This window comes from Accipiter gentilis, chromosome 19 (genome assembly GCF_929443795.1).
Source record: "Accipiter gentilis chromosome 19, bAccGen1.1, whole genome shotgun sequence".
NCBI classification, from domain to species: Eukaryota; Metazoa; Chordata; class Aves; order Accipitriformes; family Accipitridae; genus Astur; species Astur gentilis.
The window spans coordinates 4,731,199-4,747,090 of NC_064898.1; the positions used below are offsets into that span (position 1 = coordinate 4,731,199).

The window sequence follows — 15,892 nt, forward strand, 5'->3', positions numbered from 1 at the left end:
GCATTTAAGCACCTAAATTCAGAGATGTTCAATGAGCTCTAGCCTCCTGAGCACCCGAGGATTAGGCTCTTGAGAAAAGTCTGTGTGTGAAGTGAGGTGGAATTTGGACTCTGTGTTCCGCAACCCATGGAGAAAGCCTTATCATTGGCCCAAAGACCCCTCAGATAGTCTCAGGTCCAAGTGAGATGCTGTACACACTGCACACAGTTCTCCCTCACCCCTACAATGAACCTGGTGGTCCACCCCATGCGAAAGCACTAGGCCAACACCAATCTTCTGTATCATCTGCTCTGGAGGAAGAAAATCCAGGCTTACACAACCTCGCTCCCGTGCTAATTCCTGCTCTAGAATAGCTCTGTAGCCATTGGGTTGTCTTTGGCTTACCTTGAATCTTGCAGTCATTCTCATCCTGCAGTACTGTAATGGCGACTAAGTGGTTATTTTCCAATTGTAACATTGCAGCTTCGTGTACAGCTGTGATATCTTCCACCTGTTCCAATGACAATGAATGGAGACGTGGATACAGGATTAGACATGCTGTGGCACGCTGACAAGCCACTGCTAGAGAGCTCCAGTGAGCTGGAAACAGTAAAGGGATCTACTGAACCTGACACTTCCAGCACCTGAGCCAGCTTTATTCATTACAAAACAGGCATGTTGATGCCTTGAGTGGTAGCATGTAGTCACTGCTGATAGTATTTTTGTTCTTTTAACTTAACGGTGCTAAAAGAGGTACATGAGAAAGCAAAAGGCCAAAAAGCCCTTAAGCGAAGAAGCCATTTATGAAATGCTCAAAAACCTCAACATTCCATTAATCTAAATTATATGAATGATCCGACTCCCTCTGATGGTCAGACAAACATGCACAGTTCTGAGCCATCCTGGTTTTTGTCTTCACGGCACTTTGCTGCAGTGATTTTTATTGTAAGGTCTTGAATTAACTTCCACGGAAAGTGCCTATGAATTATTCATAGTTGTAAAATATTTATTTCTAGTGAAACATTGAAATTATTATCAGTGGGTATGTAAAATGAATTGCAATCTATCACACTTTTACTTGAAAAAGAGTATCCTACAAATTCATCAATACCCAAATTCCTATGTCCTTTTGAATCATGTATTTTGAGTCCACATCCGATAAACTGATGAAAGACATGACAGCACGTTTTTCAGTGCAGACACAAGAGTTTTCAGGTTGGTGTGGAAGTAAGCAAGACAACAGTGAAGCCACAAAACTTTTTCCCCATCTCATATTGAGGCCAGAAAGAGGTCCTGATGCTGCAGACTGCCCAACAAATGGCACTGCACACTAGACTGCACACAGCCATCACGGGAGCCGGGGATGTAGCTGGAAGAGGACGGGGGGCAGCCCGTGTTCCTGTGCACCCGATGGGTTTGGGACTCCTTCAGTACATTGTTTGTTACTAGACTTGGCTAAAGGCAAAGCGAGATCGTTAATGATGGTGTTTCAACATGCATCATTAAAGAAAATACAGTGAGAAGTGGTGATCAAGGTTAAGGCAGTGGTCCAGAGCAGTTTCCGAATGCAATGCATTGATTTGCTTTTCTGGGTTTTGTAATCACAGTGATCTTATTCCCTACATTTAACACATTATCTGTGATACCTGGCAATGCAGAAGATCAAGGATCAAACTATTTTATTTTTACAATGAAACAGCTGTTCGTTGCAAAGTGATCTGACTTTAAATGGTTTTTTTGCTCGCTCTTATGTTAAATAATGGTAGAAAGTTACTGCAGCTGAGCATGTCTTGACTGGGATAAATGTTATTTCACTGCATTTAACTGTCAAACATACATGATAGATTACTCAACAGAAGCAAAATTTCCAACTGCATTGGAGAAAGCATGCTCTTAGAATGAAAGATAGGCATTTAACATGGAATTTAAAACTGTCCAAACTCATTTTCGTAATAATGTGGGAGACAACTCAGTGGTGAAGAACCGTTTACAAAACAGCGGGGACTCAGCCTGCTGATACACTGCATGAAGGAGTGGGGAAAGGGGGACTAGGTGACTCGATGGGCTACTGATGGGATAGGGACTATCACTTGACTTTTCCCAGAGCACTACGTCCTTGTGTATGATGTCCGTGCGCTGAAACCTCATGAGCATTGCCGTGTTCCTTACCTCGCCTTTGCTTAAGTCTTTATGCATACTCTAATTGCTTCTCAGCTGAGCAGCACCCCATAGGAATGATTATGCTCAGCTCCAGTATCTTCAGAAGGTGAAGGGGTCTCCTTTCACTGCCACCATTTTTGGCAGGTTATTTATCTGTAAAGCCAATTAAATATGTTCCAAATGGTCTGCAGGGATTTTTCTGTCTTCTGTGTGTTTCATATCCACATCCCAAATGACTGTTTTTAATCTTCCAGTGTGACCTCCTGTCTACAGTATTTCATAGCAATTTTTCATAGCAGATAGTCTACTTGGCACCGGGAAGCAGATCTCTTGGATGCTAATTCCAACTTCGCCACTAACTTACTTTATAGGCTTGATCAACTCATTTAACCCGTGTTATGGTTATTTCTGGCTATAAAAAGCTTAGGTGGGATTTTTAAGGCTTAATACAGTAAAATAAAGAGGAGGCTCTAGTGGGAGGAGTTCAGTAAATTGGTGGACAAAACAGCTTGAGCTGTAAGCAAGAAACACTGGCAAGCTTTGCAATTTTGCCCTTAGCTGCAAGGAAATATGAGAAATATTGGGATGCATTGGCACACATGACCGGTCTGTGAGGAGTTTGTCTCTCATGCTCTGCTATGCTGAAAGAGCTGCCTCACCTCCTCCGAGGCAGCCGAACCTCCAAAACCTGACAACTGTGTATCCAAAGAAACAACAGCTGTCTGATATTAAACTAAATGGTGACTACAGCAATACAGTGTGGAAGACTAAGTTGTGATTGGAAACCATGAAAGTGGGATGACTACCTTCCAAATTAAATGTGTGGACACAAAAATACATGCAGATCCATGGTTAAAAGGATTTTGCTACTGTTATTGCCTTCATGAACACAAGCTCAACTCCCCCCCTGCAGATGAACAGCTCAAGGACAAGGATTTTCTCATGTCCAGCGTAAGAGCTCTTTAGCTTACAGGCTAGGTGCCTCTGCACAAATGCTGGCGGTACCAGCACCAGCTCAGCAGCATCAGAACTGAACGACTCCGGTCCCTCGAGCAGGCTTGCTCGTTTTGACATGCTCTGAGCCGGGTGCTTCTCCTCTTCCTCTGAGCAGGGAGAGGAAGAACCGGAGGATTACAAACCCTTTGGGTCAGCAGCTGTTATGGATCCTTATTCCTCACACACCTTGGTTCTTAGATTAACAAAGTTAGTCCTTTTCCTTGGCCAAGAAATGTTGCTGGTGAGCGGCTTTCCAACCTGGCCCGTGAGCCTCCTCCAATCCAAGAGTGCTCAAGACAGGATGGCTGTACGACAGAGTAGGAATTCAAAGGGAAAACCTGCTAAAACTCATCATGAGAGGCTAATGGAACCACGGATTGAAAAGATGGGCTCAAACTCCAAGATACTAGGATCACAGCAGCACTTTCAAAGCAGCGGAGAGAAATGTTTGTGTTATCTTCAGTAATTCAGGGAACAAAGAGCTCTGGAGCAAACCAAAGGGCTGGAGGAGAGAGAACTATTTGCCCCACAGAGGGAAAGATGTGTTTCCATTGCTTCTGTGTGGTGATGAATAGAATCACAACAGATGAGAATCTGACAAAAACCCAGTATACTTCTAGTCAAGTCCTGTGGTGACCTACATCACCCTTTCTTGCACTGATCAACTTGAGGGGAAAAAACCCACCATCTATTCTTGTGGTCCTGGGAGCTTTCAGAAACACTTCAAAGAGTAGCAGAGATAAGCCATAAACTATCTTAGCAAAAAATTAATTTGCGGAACAAATTCCTTCACAAATGCTAATGCCTGGTCATCCAGGAGAGGTAAGGCTTGCAGCTAGAGCTAATATCTTCTACTAGGCAAACTGATACACTGACGCAGGGGAAGTTAAAAAAAATCACCAAGGCTCTTGGGAACACCACCCCTCCTTCATATCAGAAAGCAAAGCAGAAAATTTGAGGGGCATTGCAAGAAAACCACCTTGCATAAACTGAAATGAGAACCAGAAGACATGGCTCAGCACAGCTTATAAGCATTTACAGAGAAAGATTTTGAAAAATCTGATTTTGAACACAAAGCCCTGTTTGACAGCACCTTCCAATACATCTTTGAAAATCAATGCACTAACAGAAAAAGGTAATTTGTCCAGGACAAAACAGCCCAGTCACATAAAGCGTGTCATGGTTTCACCACGCAGCCGCTCGCTCACTCCTCCCCATCCCGCTCCGGTGGGATGGGGAGGAGAATCAGAAAGGAGAAAAGAAGAAAAAGAAATGGAAACTCGTGGGTTGAGATAAGGACAATTTACTGGGACAACACCTCGGTTTGTATTTGCACTCCCATCCCAGGAGTGTTTTACAGTACATCAAGTACAGGCAGCAAATGGTAGCGTTTGTCTTTTTAAAAATAGTTGACCTTAAAGACAGTGGGCTGCCATCTCTGCTGTGCCGTGTTGGTGCTCTCTTCTCCCCTGAGCTCAGCACCGGCTAGCCCCTTCGACTGGCTCCTGGATGTCTCAGCTATGGCTGCATTGTGCCAGACCAGCCTTTACCTCTTAAAAGGTCTAAATTAGCTCGGGCACAGGCTCTGCTGATGGAGCTGGTTTGCTCCTGAGCCCACAGCTAGTGCTGTCACCGTCCTTGGGAACTGCATGGGGCATGCCTGCGCGCTGCACCCCGCTGCAGCCCCTGCCGTCAGCCCCGCTCCCTGGGCATGAGCAGGGGGGAGCAGCAGCTCTGGAGCCTCGGCCACAGGCTCCTGCTTCAGGCAGCAGCCCCGGAATGCACACTGGAGATACCCTGAGATACAGAGCACGCAGACATAAAACCTTCTCCTCCACCTTTGGTCCCATCCATCCATCTCACAGACCACACCTGCACTGCACCGTTGCTGCCAATTTACATTGCCTCAGAGACTGAAAAATTCACCCTCCACTACCTCCAGCTGTGCTGGGCATTGGCAAAATCCTCAGGATGGAGGGAGCGATGCTGACAAAGGGCAGGGGCTATTGGCTGGGCTCACGTTTTGCGGACAACTGGCCCTTGCACTGCATCATCTGAGTGGCATACCCGCAGCCGCGGGGACCGCGGCATGTCAAAGCCTGATGGCACAGATTGTAGGGTGCAGCAGATACTCATGTGAGAAAAGCCCTCACGAACTGTGGTGCTGGGCAATGGGTAAGAGTTGCAGCTGGAAAAATCAATCAGAACTGTATCCACTGCTTGCTGAATGCACAATGAGAAAAGGCCAGGTAAATTGCCATAAACCGGAGCAGGATGTTCTGCCACCAGGTGAGAAGTGCCTATAGGCGAGTTACAGTGCTTGTTTAGTCCAGCTGTTAAAAATAAGACTAAAGTAGCTGCGTGTTAGAGTATTCCTACCTACATACAGAAAGCAAAGCAAGGAGAAACACTTGGGACGTACAATCTAACCGATTAGACTGAACAGTGGAGCAGAAGTCAAGGAACCCAGATGGTATCACCTGCCTGATGTTTAGGCTACATGTTGCATGGCCCCTATAGCTTCACAGTACTGCCCTTTAACTAGCATTGCAAATAACAACGAGCAGGGCTCTGCTGGCCTTACCTGCGTTTGAGCAGATTCTTGTTCAACCCTTGGGTTTGTATAAATTGACTACAATAGGTGGGTTGGGGAGCAAGTATACATGGGGAGCAGAGCTAGTCTTAATATTTGTGTTGTAAAACATCCGGAAGCATGCGAAGACAAGACGTGACAATGTAATGTACTACTGTGTAGAAATACCAATAGCAATAATAGGGAGAAAGAGCAGTAAAGACAGTCAGGAATATACTTTTCCAGTCATCAGTTCATTACCAGTGTCTTCATGTTGGAGTGGTCAATATATATCATTACCTGAACCCACTCGGTACTGGCATGGTCTACTCTTCAAAGGGAACAGGCAGAGACTGACCTGATCCCGATGCTGCAACTGGACTTGCTCCAGCTGCAGCCGGTGCTGCTCCTGCAGGCTCTCCTTCTTGGTGTTGTATTCCTCCTGCAGCCGCTGCTCCAGCACCTGCAGCTCCTCCTGCTGCCGCCTGCAAAGCTGCTTCACCTCCTCCTCGAAGCATCTCTCCAGCTCCTCCTTCTCGCTCTGTAGTTTCTTCCATCTCACCGTGTTGAGGGCTGTGGAGACAAGACCATACAGTCATGCTCTGAACTCCTCAGGAGCAATCAGTGGCATCGGATCTGTTTGTACAGCACCGAGCACGGTGGTTCTCGCCGACTCTGGGGCTCCCGTGAATCTCGGACATCAACAAGCTCTCGCTCTCTTCTCTGTCCCACTCTCACACACTCGTACACACATGCGTTTGTTTAAATAGAGGCACTGGCAGAGGATGCAAAAGCCCATGCAAAACTGGGGTCTGATGAAGTATAATAATGATAATAGCAGGGAACTCCATGGACCTGCAGGGTGACAGGATGTCCCCTCCTGGCCAGCACAGGCTTGGATCTACAAATCGAGGCTTTGGGGCTTTTACTTTGCCTTGGATATAAGAAACAGCATGTGAGACAACCACTTGACACAAAGCCTTTCAACTGGGATACAAGATTTTTCTTACCTCCCTCTCTCAAGCCACAGTCTTGGCTAAGTCCCCGCTTCCAGTGATGTGCCAGGAAGGCACAAGCTGCCTGGGCTTTCCAGGCGCATCCTGTGCACGTTATGCAGGGGGGGCGATCGGCCACTTGACCAGGAAAAGGAGATGTATCTCATACATCCCATTTTCCAATTGTTAGAAGCTGCTCATGCCATGAACCTGTCTTTCGCACCAGCTCCATCAAGGACCTCTTATTAACGCATACTTGCTTATAATATCTTTATATTCTAATACTATCTTGTGTGCTTCATGGAATCAGAGAGAGCAAATGAAAGGCTGGTACTGAAGACAATCAGAAAACGTGAAACTTTTTGTCCTGTGAACTAGCCCAGTGACCATGTCTCTGAGTTCACAACCATGACTACAACTAGTTTCAGGAGGTGCAACTCCAACAGTTCCATCAAGTCAAGGATATTCAGTCTCTTTCCACCTATATTGTTCCCTGCATCCCAGGACAGCAGTGTCACGAACACTGTGTCCTCGGCCCTTTGCTTTGCTAAAGAAAGGTTGCAATCAATCCAGATATTGAAGACCTGATGCAAGCTGGACAAGGTCAGCCAGACTACATTTAGAGAGCAAGTCTGCTCACTTACAAAGATCTAACAGGTAAGAAGTGATTAAAATCATCATGACCATAACATTCAGAACAACACTAGGGAAGAAGAGATGTGTTTTTAATGGCACTGCTAGACCTTCTTTCTAATTTAGACCAATAGGTGGTTTAGAAAAACGATCACCTCTTGAATATACCATCTGTATTAGCCACTCATCCTTCCTTCGCCTTTCAAAATGCACGTGCCATGCACAAACCTGTATGGTGTTGTAAATCAGTGAACTGGAGGCAGCTATTTTTCACCCTGTTTAGAGCGCTGCTTCCACACTTACTGGACACCAATATCCAGACTTGCTCAGTATGTCCAGACAGATATCACTACTGGGGTCCTGTTCTTATCCCGAGGTTTTCTGGAGCATTAAGAGGGACTCTGTGTCCCTTTCAAGCTCTCTACTCCTTACAGAAAGAGAGAAAGTGAGCCTGAATCAGTGAGCTTAGCACCGCAGCAACGGCACATAGGAAGCTTTCCCACCTGCCTGCCTCATACCCAAAATGAAACGGTGCAATTTATATGGACATTAGCTGAAATGTCTTGTCTCCTGGCAGTTTGGATTATAGCTGTAAACCCTCTCTCTTGCTTTGTGATTTTTTATTTTCTTCGGCATGCAAAGCAATCCCTGAGCTGGAGGACAAGGGGCAACGCTTGCAGCTCTGCGATCAGTAGAATTCAAACTTACTCAAGCTTTAAATTGGAGCTATAATCAACCCCGTCCCTCTCCAGCCTCTCTAATGAGATTACCCAGCACACAGGGAGGGCTGGGCAATGAAATGACATGATCTAAGCAAAAGAAAATCTGTCTGAAACACTTTCTGTAACCGAAACACAAAACTATTCGCATCTTGCAAATCAAACCCTGATGCAGGTGCAAGATGGAGGGAAGAGGAAAGCAGGGGAAGAGTGTCTGCATGGCACGTTCCTCACACACCCAAAAATGCTACTGGAGGCAGAAAATGAGGCCATTGCCCAGGAAATTTGCCCTATACTGAATATCAAACACCTCTAACGAGAAGGAGTGATCCCTACCACAGTCTCTCAGACTGAGACAAATGAGGCTAAGGACCGAAGTGGTGAGGAAAGACTGAATCTCTTCTTAGACAGGAGATGGACATTTGGGCCTGGCTCTACTGGGACAGGAGTAGCAGAAGGTGACACCTGTGCAGCCCAGTACAAGGTCTGTGGCTCCCTTACCCAGCTGGGGAGCAAAGGAGCACTAATTCTGACATTTAATTTCCATTAGTTTGAAGGGAAACAGCTGGTGTTCAAAACCTCTTTACTCCAGGAGTCTCACTGTTGCAGCTGAAAAGTGCTTATATTTATAATTTGTCAAGACGGGTGTCTTGAGTGTAGAATGATTGCTTGTCATGTTTTTTCTAGCCTTGGCATTTCTAGCAAAATACATGAGCAAATCTTATTGCATAAAATAACAAGTCCCTCAGCGTTTGTAGAAGCCACATTCCTCCTCAGGGCTGGGAAGGGAGAAGCACTTTCCTATTTCACTGCATGCTGGTTTCAGATGAGGTGTGATAATTCACAGCAGTGCTGGGGGTAAAGGTGGACAGTGTTATCTGAACCTAAATATTTTGCCTGGCTCCAGAAGGATGCAGGTCTCCCTAGGCTGTTTTACGCATGCTTCATCACTGCTATTGCTTCATCAGTGATTTTATTTTATTTTATTTTATTTACCAAAAGATACGTCCTTAAAAATATATTCTGACTTTTCTGAACAGTGGTTTATACCTCGCAGTTTCATTGCTTTGTATAGCAGAATCCTGCAGTTTCTGCTGAAGTTCACAAAGACTGTGTGCTTTCAAAACCAAGCGCATTCAGCACCTCAATCAGAATTCTGAATTAGAGCTATTGCCTAAACAACTAAATCTTGGACACACTGCCTGTATCAACCCTGGCTAGTCCAGCCTTGTTTTACTGATTCATCCAGGCATTTGCATCAGTGAGCCTGACATGGTGAATTTACACATGAGAAATCAGGAATTTCTGACCAACACCCATACTGTTTAACTAGACTGGTTATTTTTAAATTAAAGAGAGACTACTTATCAAAGTGACTGAGACAAGTCAGAACTACAAATTGGTTGTAGTCAAAATAACATGCTCTGTAGATTTTCCCTAAATTTCTTCATAGAATCACCTATGAGTGCTGTTGCCAAATAAATGACTGTTCCGTTCTTTATTTGCATAAAGCTTGGTGGTATATGTACAATATTGTACAACATACAGATTCATCTGATAGTGAGACCAAAATAACCCCCCTATAGGGCAGGTGGGCTGCACGTCTCCAGGAGCACCCACAGCCCCAGTCTGCACTGCTTTAGAGACAGCAAAGAACTGCACTGGCGAGAACTGCTTTCACGCACGTGGCATTTGCCATTTCACCTTGTCCACAGATTTAAAACACTGGTTGTTTCACAAATCTTAGTTTTATCATTTTCTTCCAAAGGAACAGAGACTGTCCAGCAGTCTTTGATTTACACTGAAAAACATAAACATCACCTTCTATAGGTATGGATACATACCAGGATCTGTACTGCTGATGAATTTTTTCACATCCTGCTGGAGAGCAATACCTGCACGTGTTCATCTTTTTTGCCCATCCCTACTGGGAGTCCTTCTATCTGGGCATGTTGTGTTGTACAGAAAGGATTACCTCCAACAAGCAGGACAGATCACCAGCCACCCCTGTCACTCCTAAACAGCCTCTGCTCAGCACCTCAGTGTCTCCCAGAGAGGTGGCTTGCTCAGGAAGAGGTGGCCTGGGATGGCTCCTCTCCAGTACACGGACCACAGGACCACCGAGGAAAGGACCATCTCACACCATCTTTCCCCTCGCTGAGAAAGAAAGCACATACACATCTACGGCTTATCTCCCTTCCGAGGCAGTACAGCTCAGCTAAGACTTCAGACAGCTTTTCTGGAGTATTTGGTTTTTTTTCCAAAACTGTCTCCATGTACTCCATCAGGATTCAGTTTTGCTCAGAGGAGGTATCTATTGCTGCATGCACAAGAGCAATGGCAAGGGCAGGCAGTGCAGCGATCTCCTGCGACCGAACACGCTGCTCTGTGACCCCCAAATGGGCAGTCGGTTACATCCCCGGCAAAGTTCTCCAGCAAAACCAGCACTGATTTGTATTCACTTCAGCTGTACAAACATGGTGTAAATGCAAGCAGAGCTCTTTATCTCCAGCACTGTACCTCTCTTCCCTTCCCATGTCGCTGCCACTTTCAAAAGCACTCATGAAAATGAGCAAACCCAACTCGCTAGAAAGAGGTAGGGCTTTCGAACGAGAAGTGGATATTCAATGGAAATCTTCAGACGTGTCACCTAAAGAATGCACCGGTGGTGACAAGTCCTCTGCGAGAGCTGTGGAGATGCAGAGGATGGATGCAGGCAGGCATCAGGGAATAACTGGAAATGCTGTTTTCCTATTGCTGTAGTATCCTTTGGTCATGGGGAGAGTAAAGCTCTCTATGAAATGATGATTTCAGAGGAGCACAAGCTGTTGGGCATCGGAAAAGGGCCGTGCTCAGCTTTTCTGCAGTGGGTTGACAAGGTGAAGACGAAGCACAGGGAGGATCTGCAGTTCCCACCACCACACAGGGGTTTGGCCTGAGCCCCTCTTTGCGAACCAAGTCACCCTCCTGCCACGTGCTTAATGTGTGACCCAGCAACGGGGCTCCCACGTGCAGGGAAAGCTGAGAGGTCCCCGCTGGTCACAGCTCCAGTCATCACCGGTTCCAACAGCTTTTGGTACTCAGGGTGACCCCTGCCCCAGTGGTCCTCCCTCCAGGAGCTCTTCCTCCTCTCCATTTGCCCTGGGGTAGATGAACCCAACATCACACCCGTTCTGGGGAGATTTAAGCCCAAAAGAACTCAGCCTGTTGGCTAAAGCCAGTGCAAAAGCCCATCTTCTCTCTCAAGAGTTGCAATGTCTTTACACCCTCCCTGTCCGTCCCGCCTAGATCAGAAACCAAATGGGAAAAGTGGTGCGTGCAGATACACGGGGAATACACAGACCGAATGGGACGTGTTGCTTTTGCTGTCTTTCAACCACGAAGAGACCTTAGAGATATTAATAAGCAAGTTCTGAGCTTATTGTCCTTCCGTTTGTAGCCAAGCTGCAAAACATGCAAAGGTACGTAAGTAAGGAATGCATTCCCAGTCACCGTGCACCACAACAGTCCCAGGTTCCTGCTTCTCGGCACGCTATGCTTTCTTCTTGCCAGCAGTGGAACATAGTTTAAGAACGGAAGCTACGGATTTATGAAGAACAATTTGTCTAGTAAAGAGGACGCACAGCTAGCTCCAGTGTGTCTGGTGATGGACCCATCGCCACAACAAAAAGGTAAAATCAGGGGTCCCTGCAAAGCCACAAACCCCCTCGCCACTGGGCTTCAGAAGACATCAGATGCGTGCAGGTTCCCTAGGAGCCGTCACAGGGAATAACTGCTTGTGCGTAAAGTGAGAAAATCACTTTGTTGTTACTTTGCTTGTACTACTTACCAACTTCATTCCTGATCTTTGCAAGCTCGACTCCTAACTCCTTTATTTTCACAAGGGCATTTTCATTCTGTTTAAGGAAAAAAAAGAGAGAAATATGTAGAGTCCCCAGGTTTGTCCCAGATAAGCACTTTCACATGTTCATTTAGTAAAGCAGATTAGATTGATTCCTCAGATTTTTTTATTTTTTTTTTGGTGGTGGGGGGATTATAATGAACTCATTCAGTTTTTAAATCAAGCTTAGGAGCCCTGACTCACTAGCTACAAATACCTTGTATCTCTGTGAGTACATATACACACACTCATGTGCACAGGACAACACAGAATACTCCATATACTCCTACGTGTCTAAAAAGATATTTGCATTTTTATATCACTTTGTGTTCAATATGTGTACCATTTATGGCTGGACTGCGTGTACAAGATGGTTTTATTAATTCTGTTAGAACACTTTCATCTATTTATGCCTTATGCCTGCATTTAACCACCTCTAAACATAGTAAAATGCTCACACAGTCAAATTTGCAGAGCCGACTACTGTACTTACACCATTCTAGGCATGGCAGGCACACCCATACAGAGACCACTAATGGTCTGATGTTCATGCCTATTTCCACATTTATTTCTGGTATTTTATTGTCCGTAAAGAACAAGAGCTCCTTTCCGCAACCTGTCTCAAAAGAAATCTGAATAGTTAAGGAATTAAAGCAGATGAGTTGGCCAAAGGAAAATTAAAACCTATTTACATTAACACTGCTAGGGTGTTATTACTAAAATGCAAGGACTTTGACAGCAGATATCTTGTGAGTGCTGTGCAAACGGACAAAGTTCGGTGTAGTACAGTAAATCCCAGCATAATGGTTCGAGCATAAGGGCACTTTAAATTGCAATGTATCCTGAATCCCATTAGGAAGAAGACAAAGGAACACATCCTGCTGGGAAGATCACTGATGATTAGGAAAACTAGATCAGACTACTATAAATATGTCCCAGGTTAGAAAAGGCCAAGAATCTTTAAAGGACACTACAGAAAGATCGTATTCAAGAGAAAAGGCAGTGTAGTAGCAAATGGAATTTAAAGGAGTCCTAAAGTAAATCTTTCAGTAATAAGCAAGCAAGGCTAATAAAAACCTAGGGCACAGAAAGGAGTTGTTCGGCAGCAAGATACATAGCAGATAGGATAGCAAATGAGTTCTGTCTTACCAAAATGAAAGTGGAAAAAAAAAAATTTCAGAGCTTAATGTTTCTGTTTATTTTTCCTGCATCTAATTTTTAACTCTGTTAAGAGAAATGACACAACAGCTTTATGTTTGGTAATACCAGGAAATTGGAATCTGGAATTTAAATTAATCCTTTACACACTGCCCTTTTGGGATGATTTCTACCAGAACCAAGAGACACACTTCCCAGAAGGTTTTGCTGTAAACAGAGTGATTAACTGAGCTGATTTGAGAGCCTTGGGTGCCTGAGAAGACCCAGGCGATGCGGGCATTTTTCTTACTCAGTTATGGGAAGAAGCCAGGCACGCAAGGCTGGGCTCCTCCAAACAGCCAGCTCCATACACTGCTGAGTAATGCACGGGGGTTGTGTGCCAGGACTGCAGAGTCCCCAGTCCTCACCGACTGCGTTAGGTTCAGAATAAAATGGAGTGGGTTGGTTTGGCGTTGTTTTTGTTTTTAATTAGTATAAAAGCTATGAAAAAACAAAAAAGGTCCGGATCAATATAGCTTGGGTATGTTAAAAAAACATAGCCCTTCACGCAGATTCCCAAACCAGCAGTCTTACAAAGATAAGGTTTCCCCTTTTGGAGAATACCACTGCATCTGCCCATACCGTCTGTTTAAGTCACTGGAGTCATTTTAAGAAGGGTTCTTGACAGATTGCCAGGACTGCTGCCCTTGAAGGCGTGTGCACGGGGATATACTGGATACGGGGCTTGCAGATGGGAAGCACCCACTCAAATTACCAGCTCCCACTATTTGAAACAAAAGCCATTTAAGGCAAGGGAGCTCTGTACAAATCATTGCCAGCACCTACAGATAAGCAGAATTCAGTGGGATTGTTACTATTCTACTTACATGAAGAAAATGAAAAGCAAGTAAAAAAATGACATCCTAGGGGGAAAAAAAAAAAAGTTGTTAAAATTTTGATCCTCCATAAGAAATATTACAGACTCCTTTTTTTACCCTAGGTTTTATCTTAGATAAGGTTTGTCCTACCCTTGAGGATGCTTGGCGGTGAGACCCTCTCCAAAAGAGTGCAGAATTGCCAGGGTGGCAGCCTAAAAATGCTATATCCCATAACTTAAGCTCCAGCATGGACACCACCCCAGCAGGACAGTGGACCTCCTGGCTGCCTCCCACCACGCTGGGGCCGCGGTTTCCAGAGCAGCCCCTGGGGCTATCTCAAGCAGCCACTGTTGGCACAGCTCAAGCGCCTTCGCTGTCATTTGCCTGCCCTGTCAATACTTCTCGCGTTGTATTTTGGTTTGGTTAGAGCTCTCTGACTGCTCTTCCAGACCTCTTATTTATGTCTCCTGAGAGGTCAGATGTGCAAGGGTTGTCCTCGGTACCAAGGTCTCAAGTAGTCTCTCCTTCTCAGAGGGTTCTTTTAGAGAGCAACAGCACGCGAGTCCTCATCTTCCTCTTCTGCAAGAGAGGCAAGGTGTAGTTCTGGCTAATCATCGTATCGGCCTCGCAGTCTCCTGGATGTGCAGTGAACTTACAAATCCCGGGCACTGTAACCTGCTTTGTCAGCGTAACATGATAGGTTTGGACCGCACATGTTCCTGCGGCCAGTGTAAACACGCCATTAATACAAAATGAAAAAGCTCCTCCTTGTTATCATCGGTGTGGCTCTGCAGATCACCAGCACTTCAGTGACAGTGCAGCCGGGGAACTGGGAAGGCCAGCACTTAGGGAACCAAACATTACAGTAGAGAAAAACTGGATCTGACATGAGAATGTAAAGCTATCAGGTCCGGTGCTGAGATTTGTATAGGTCCAACGTCAAAATATGAAAGCAATTAGAAAATTCACAAGCTCGCGAGGAAAAATCTGCCAAAACACATGTGTAAGAAACCAAATTAATGGGCTATCCCATTGAATTAATCAATCTTCCTTAATATTTATCTCAACAAAGTATTTGCAAGAGAAGGCAGGGTAAGCAGGAACCTTTGCTGCTCCCCCAAGAGTTTTGTGTCTAACAGGCTCAACATTCCAAAGGAGCTTTGTCGGTGTCCTTTACTAGGCCACCGGTTGGAGTTACTGAGGGTTAGTGACCAAGGGCCAAATCCAACTTAGGTTTAAAAAGGCTCAGCGACCATACTAGTGACACAGCCTTTTCCAGTGGGTGAAAAGGTCAGAGACACCGTAAGAAGATTGTGCAAATATCTAGCATTTCAGTGTGGCAGTTAAATGGCAAGGGAGAAAAAAATTGCTCCGATGTGATTTGTGATTAAGTTTTTCTGGCCAAAATGTGAAAGCAAAACAGTGGGTTTTGTACAAATTAAAATGTTGCGTTCATTTTTCAGGTACTTTTAACAAAGGATGGATTTCATTATTGCTTGGAAAACTGATGAGAAAGGTGTTCCATTGGCTGCGTCCCAAGAAATGACTCTGATACTGAAGTAATTTTCATAAAATAACATTATACTCATGATGGAGATGAAGGAAACCTTCTTTGTCATACCTGCACTCTACAACACAATGGTTAAGTCTTGTGTCTGGAATATGCCACATCTCCTCAGGCAGAAGGAGAAATAGAGTAGAACAGGTAGAATGATACGTTCGCTCTGACCTTAAACTACTGCTCTGTTGAATAGAAGACACAGTAGCAACTCTTTTTCCTATCATCAGCTTTATAACACACAGACCTCCCAATATGTCTCCCGTGAAAGTCTCAATGTCGGACTGCATTTCAACAAGTGAAACAGCCACTGAAAACGGCACTCGTATTCTCCATTCAACTCAAAACTCAAAAAACCGCGTGACCTATCGGTGCAACATCCAAG

The 15,892-nt window shown here is 45.0% G+C and overlaps 1 protein-coding gene across 6 annotated transcripts in view; it reads right to left on the minus strand.

Annotated features, from left to right (window-relative positions):
• The window catches only part of MTUS2 (microtubule associated scaffold protein 2), a 305,198-nt gene that overhangs the window by 12,690 nt on the left and 276,616 nt on the right, over positions 1–15,892 (minus strand). For all 6 annotated transcript variants that reach the window (XM_049823283.1, XM_049823284.1, XM_049823285.1 and 3 more), the window contains 3 exons: positions 11,884–11,950; positions 6,066–6,280; positions 385–490 (listed from right to left, as the gene is read on the minus strand). In XM_049823283.1, the coding sequence (XP_049679240.1) occupies positions 385–490; positions 6,066–6,280; positions 11,884–11,950 (388 nt within the window). The remainder of the gene's footprint in view (positions 1–384; positions 491–6,065; positions 6,281–11,883; positions 11,951–15,892) is intronic.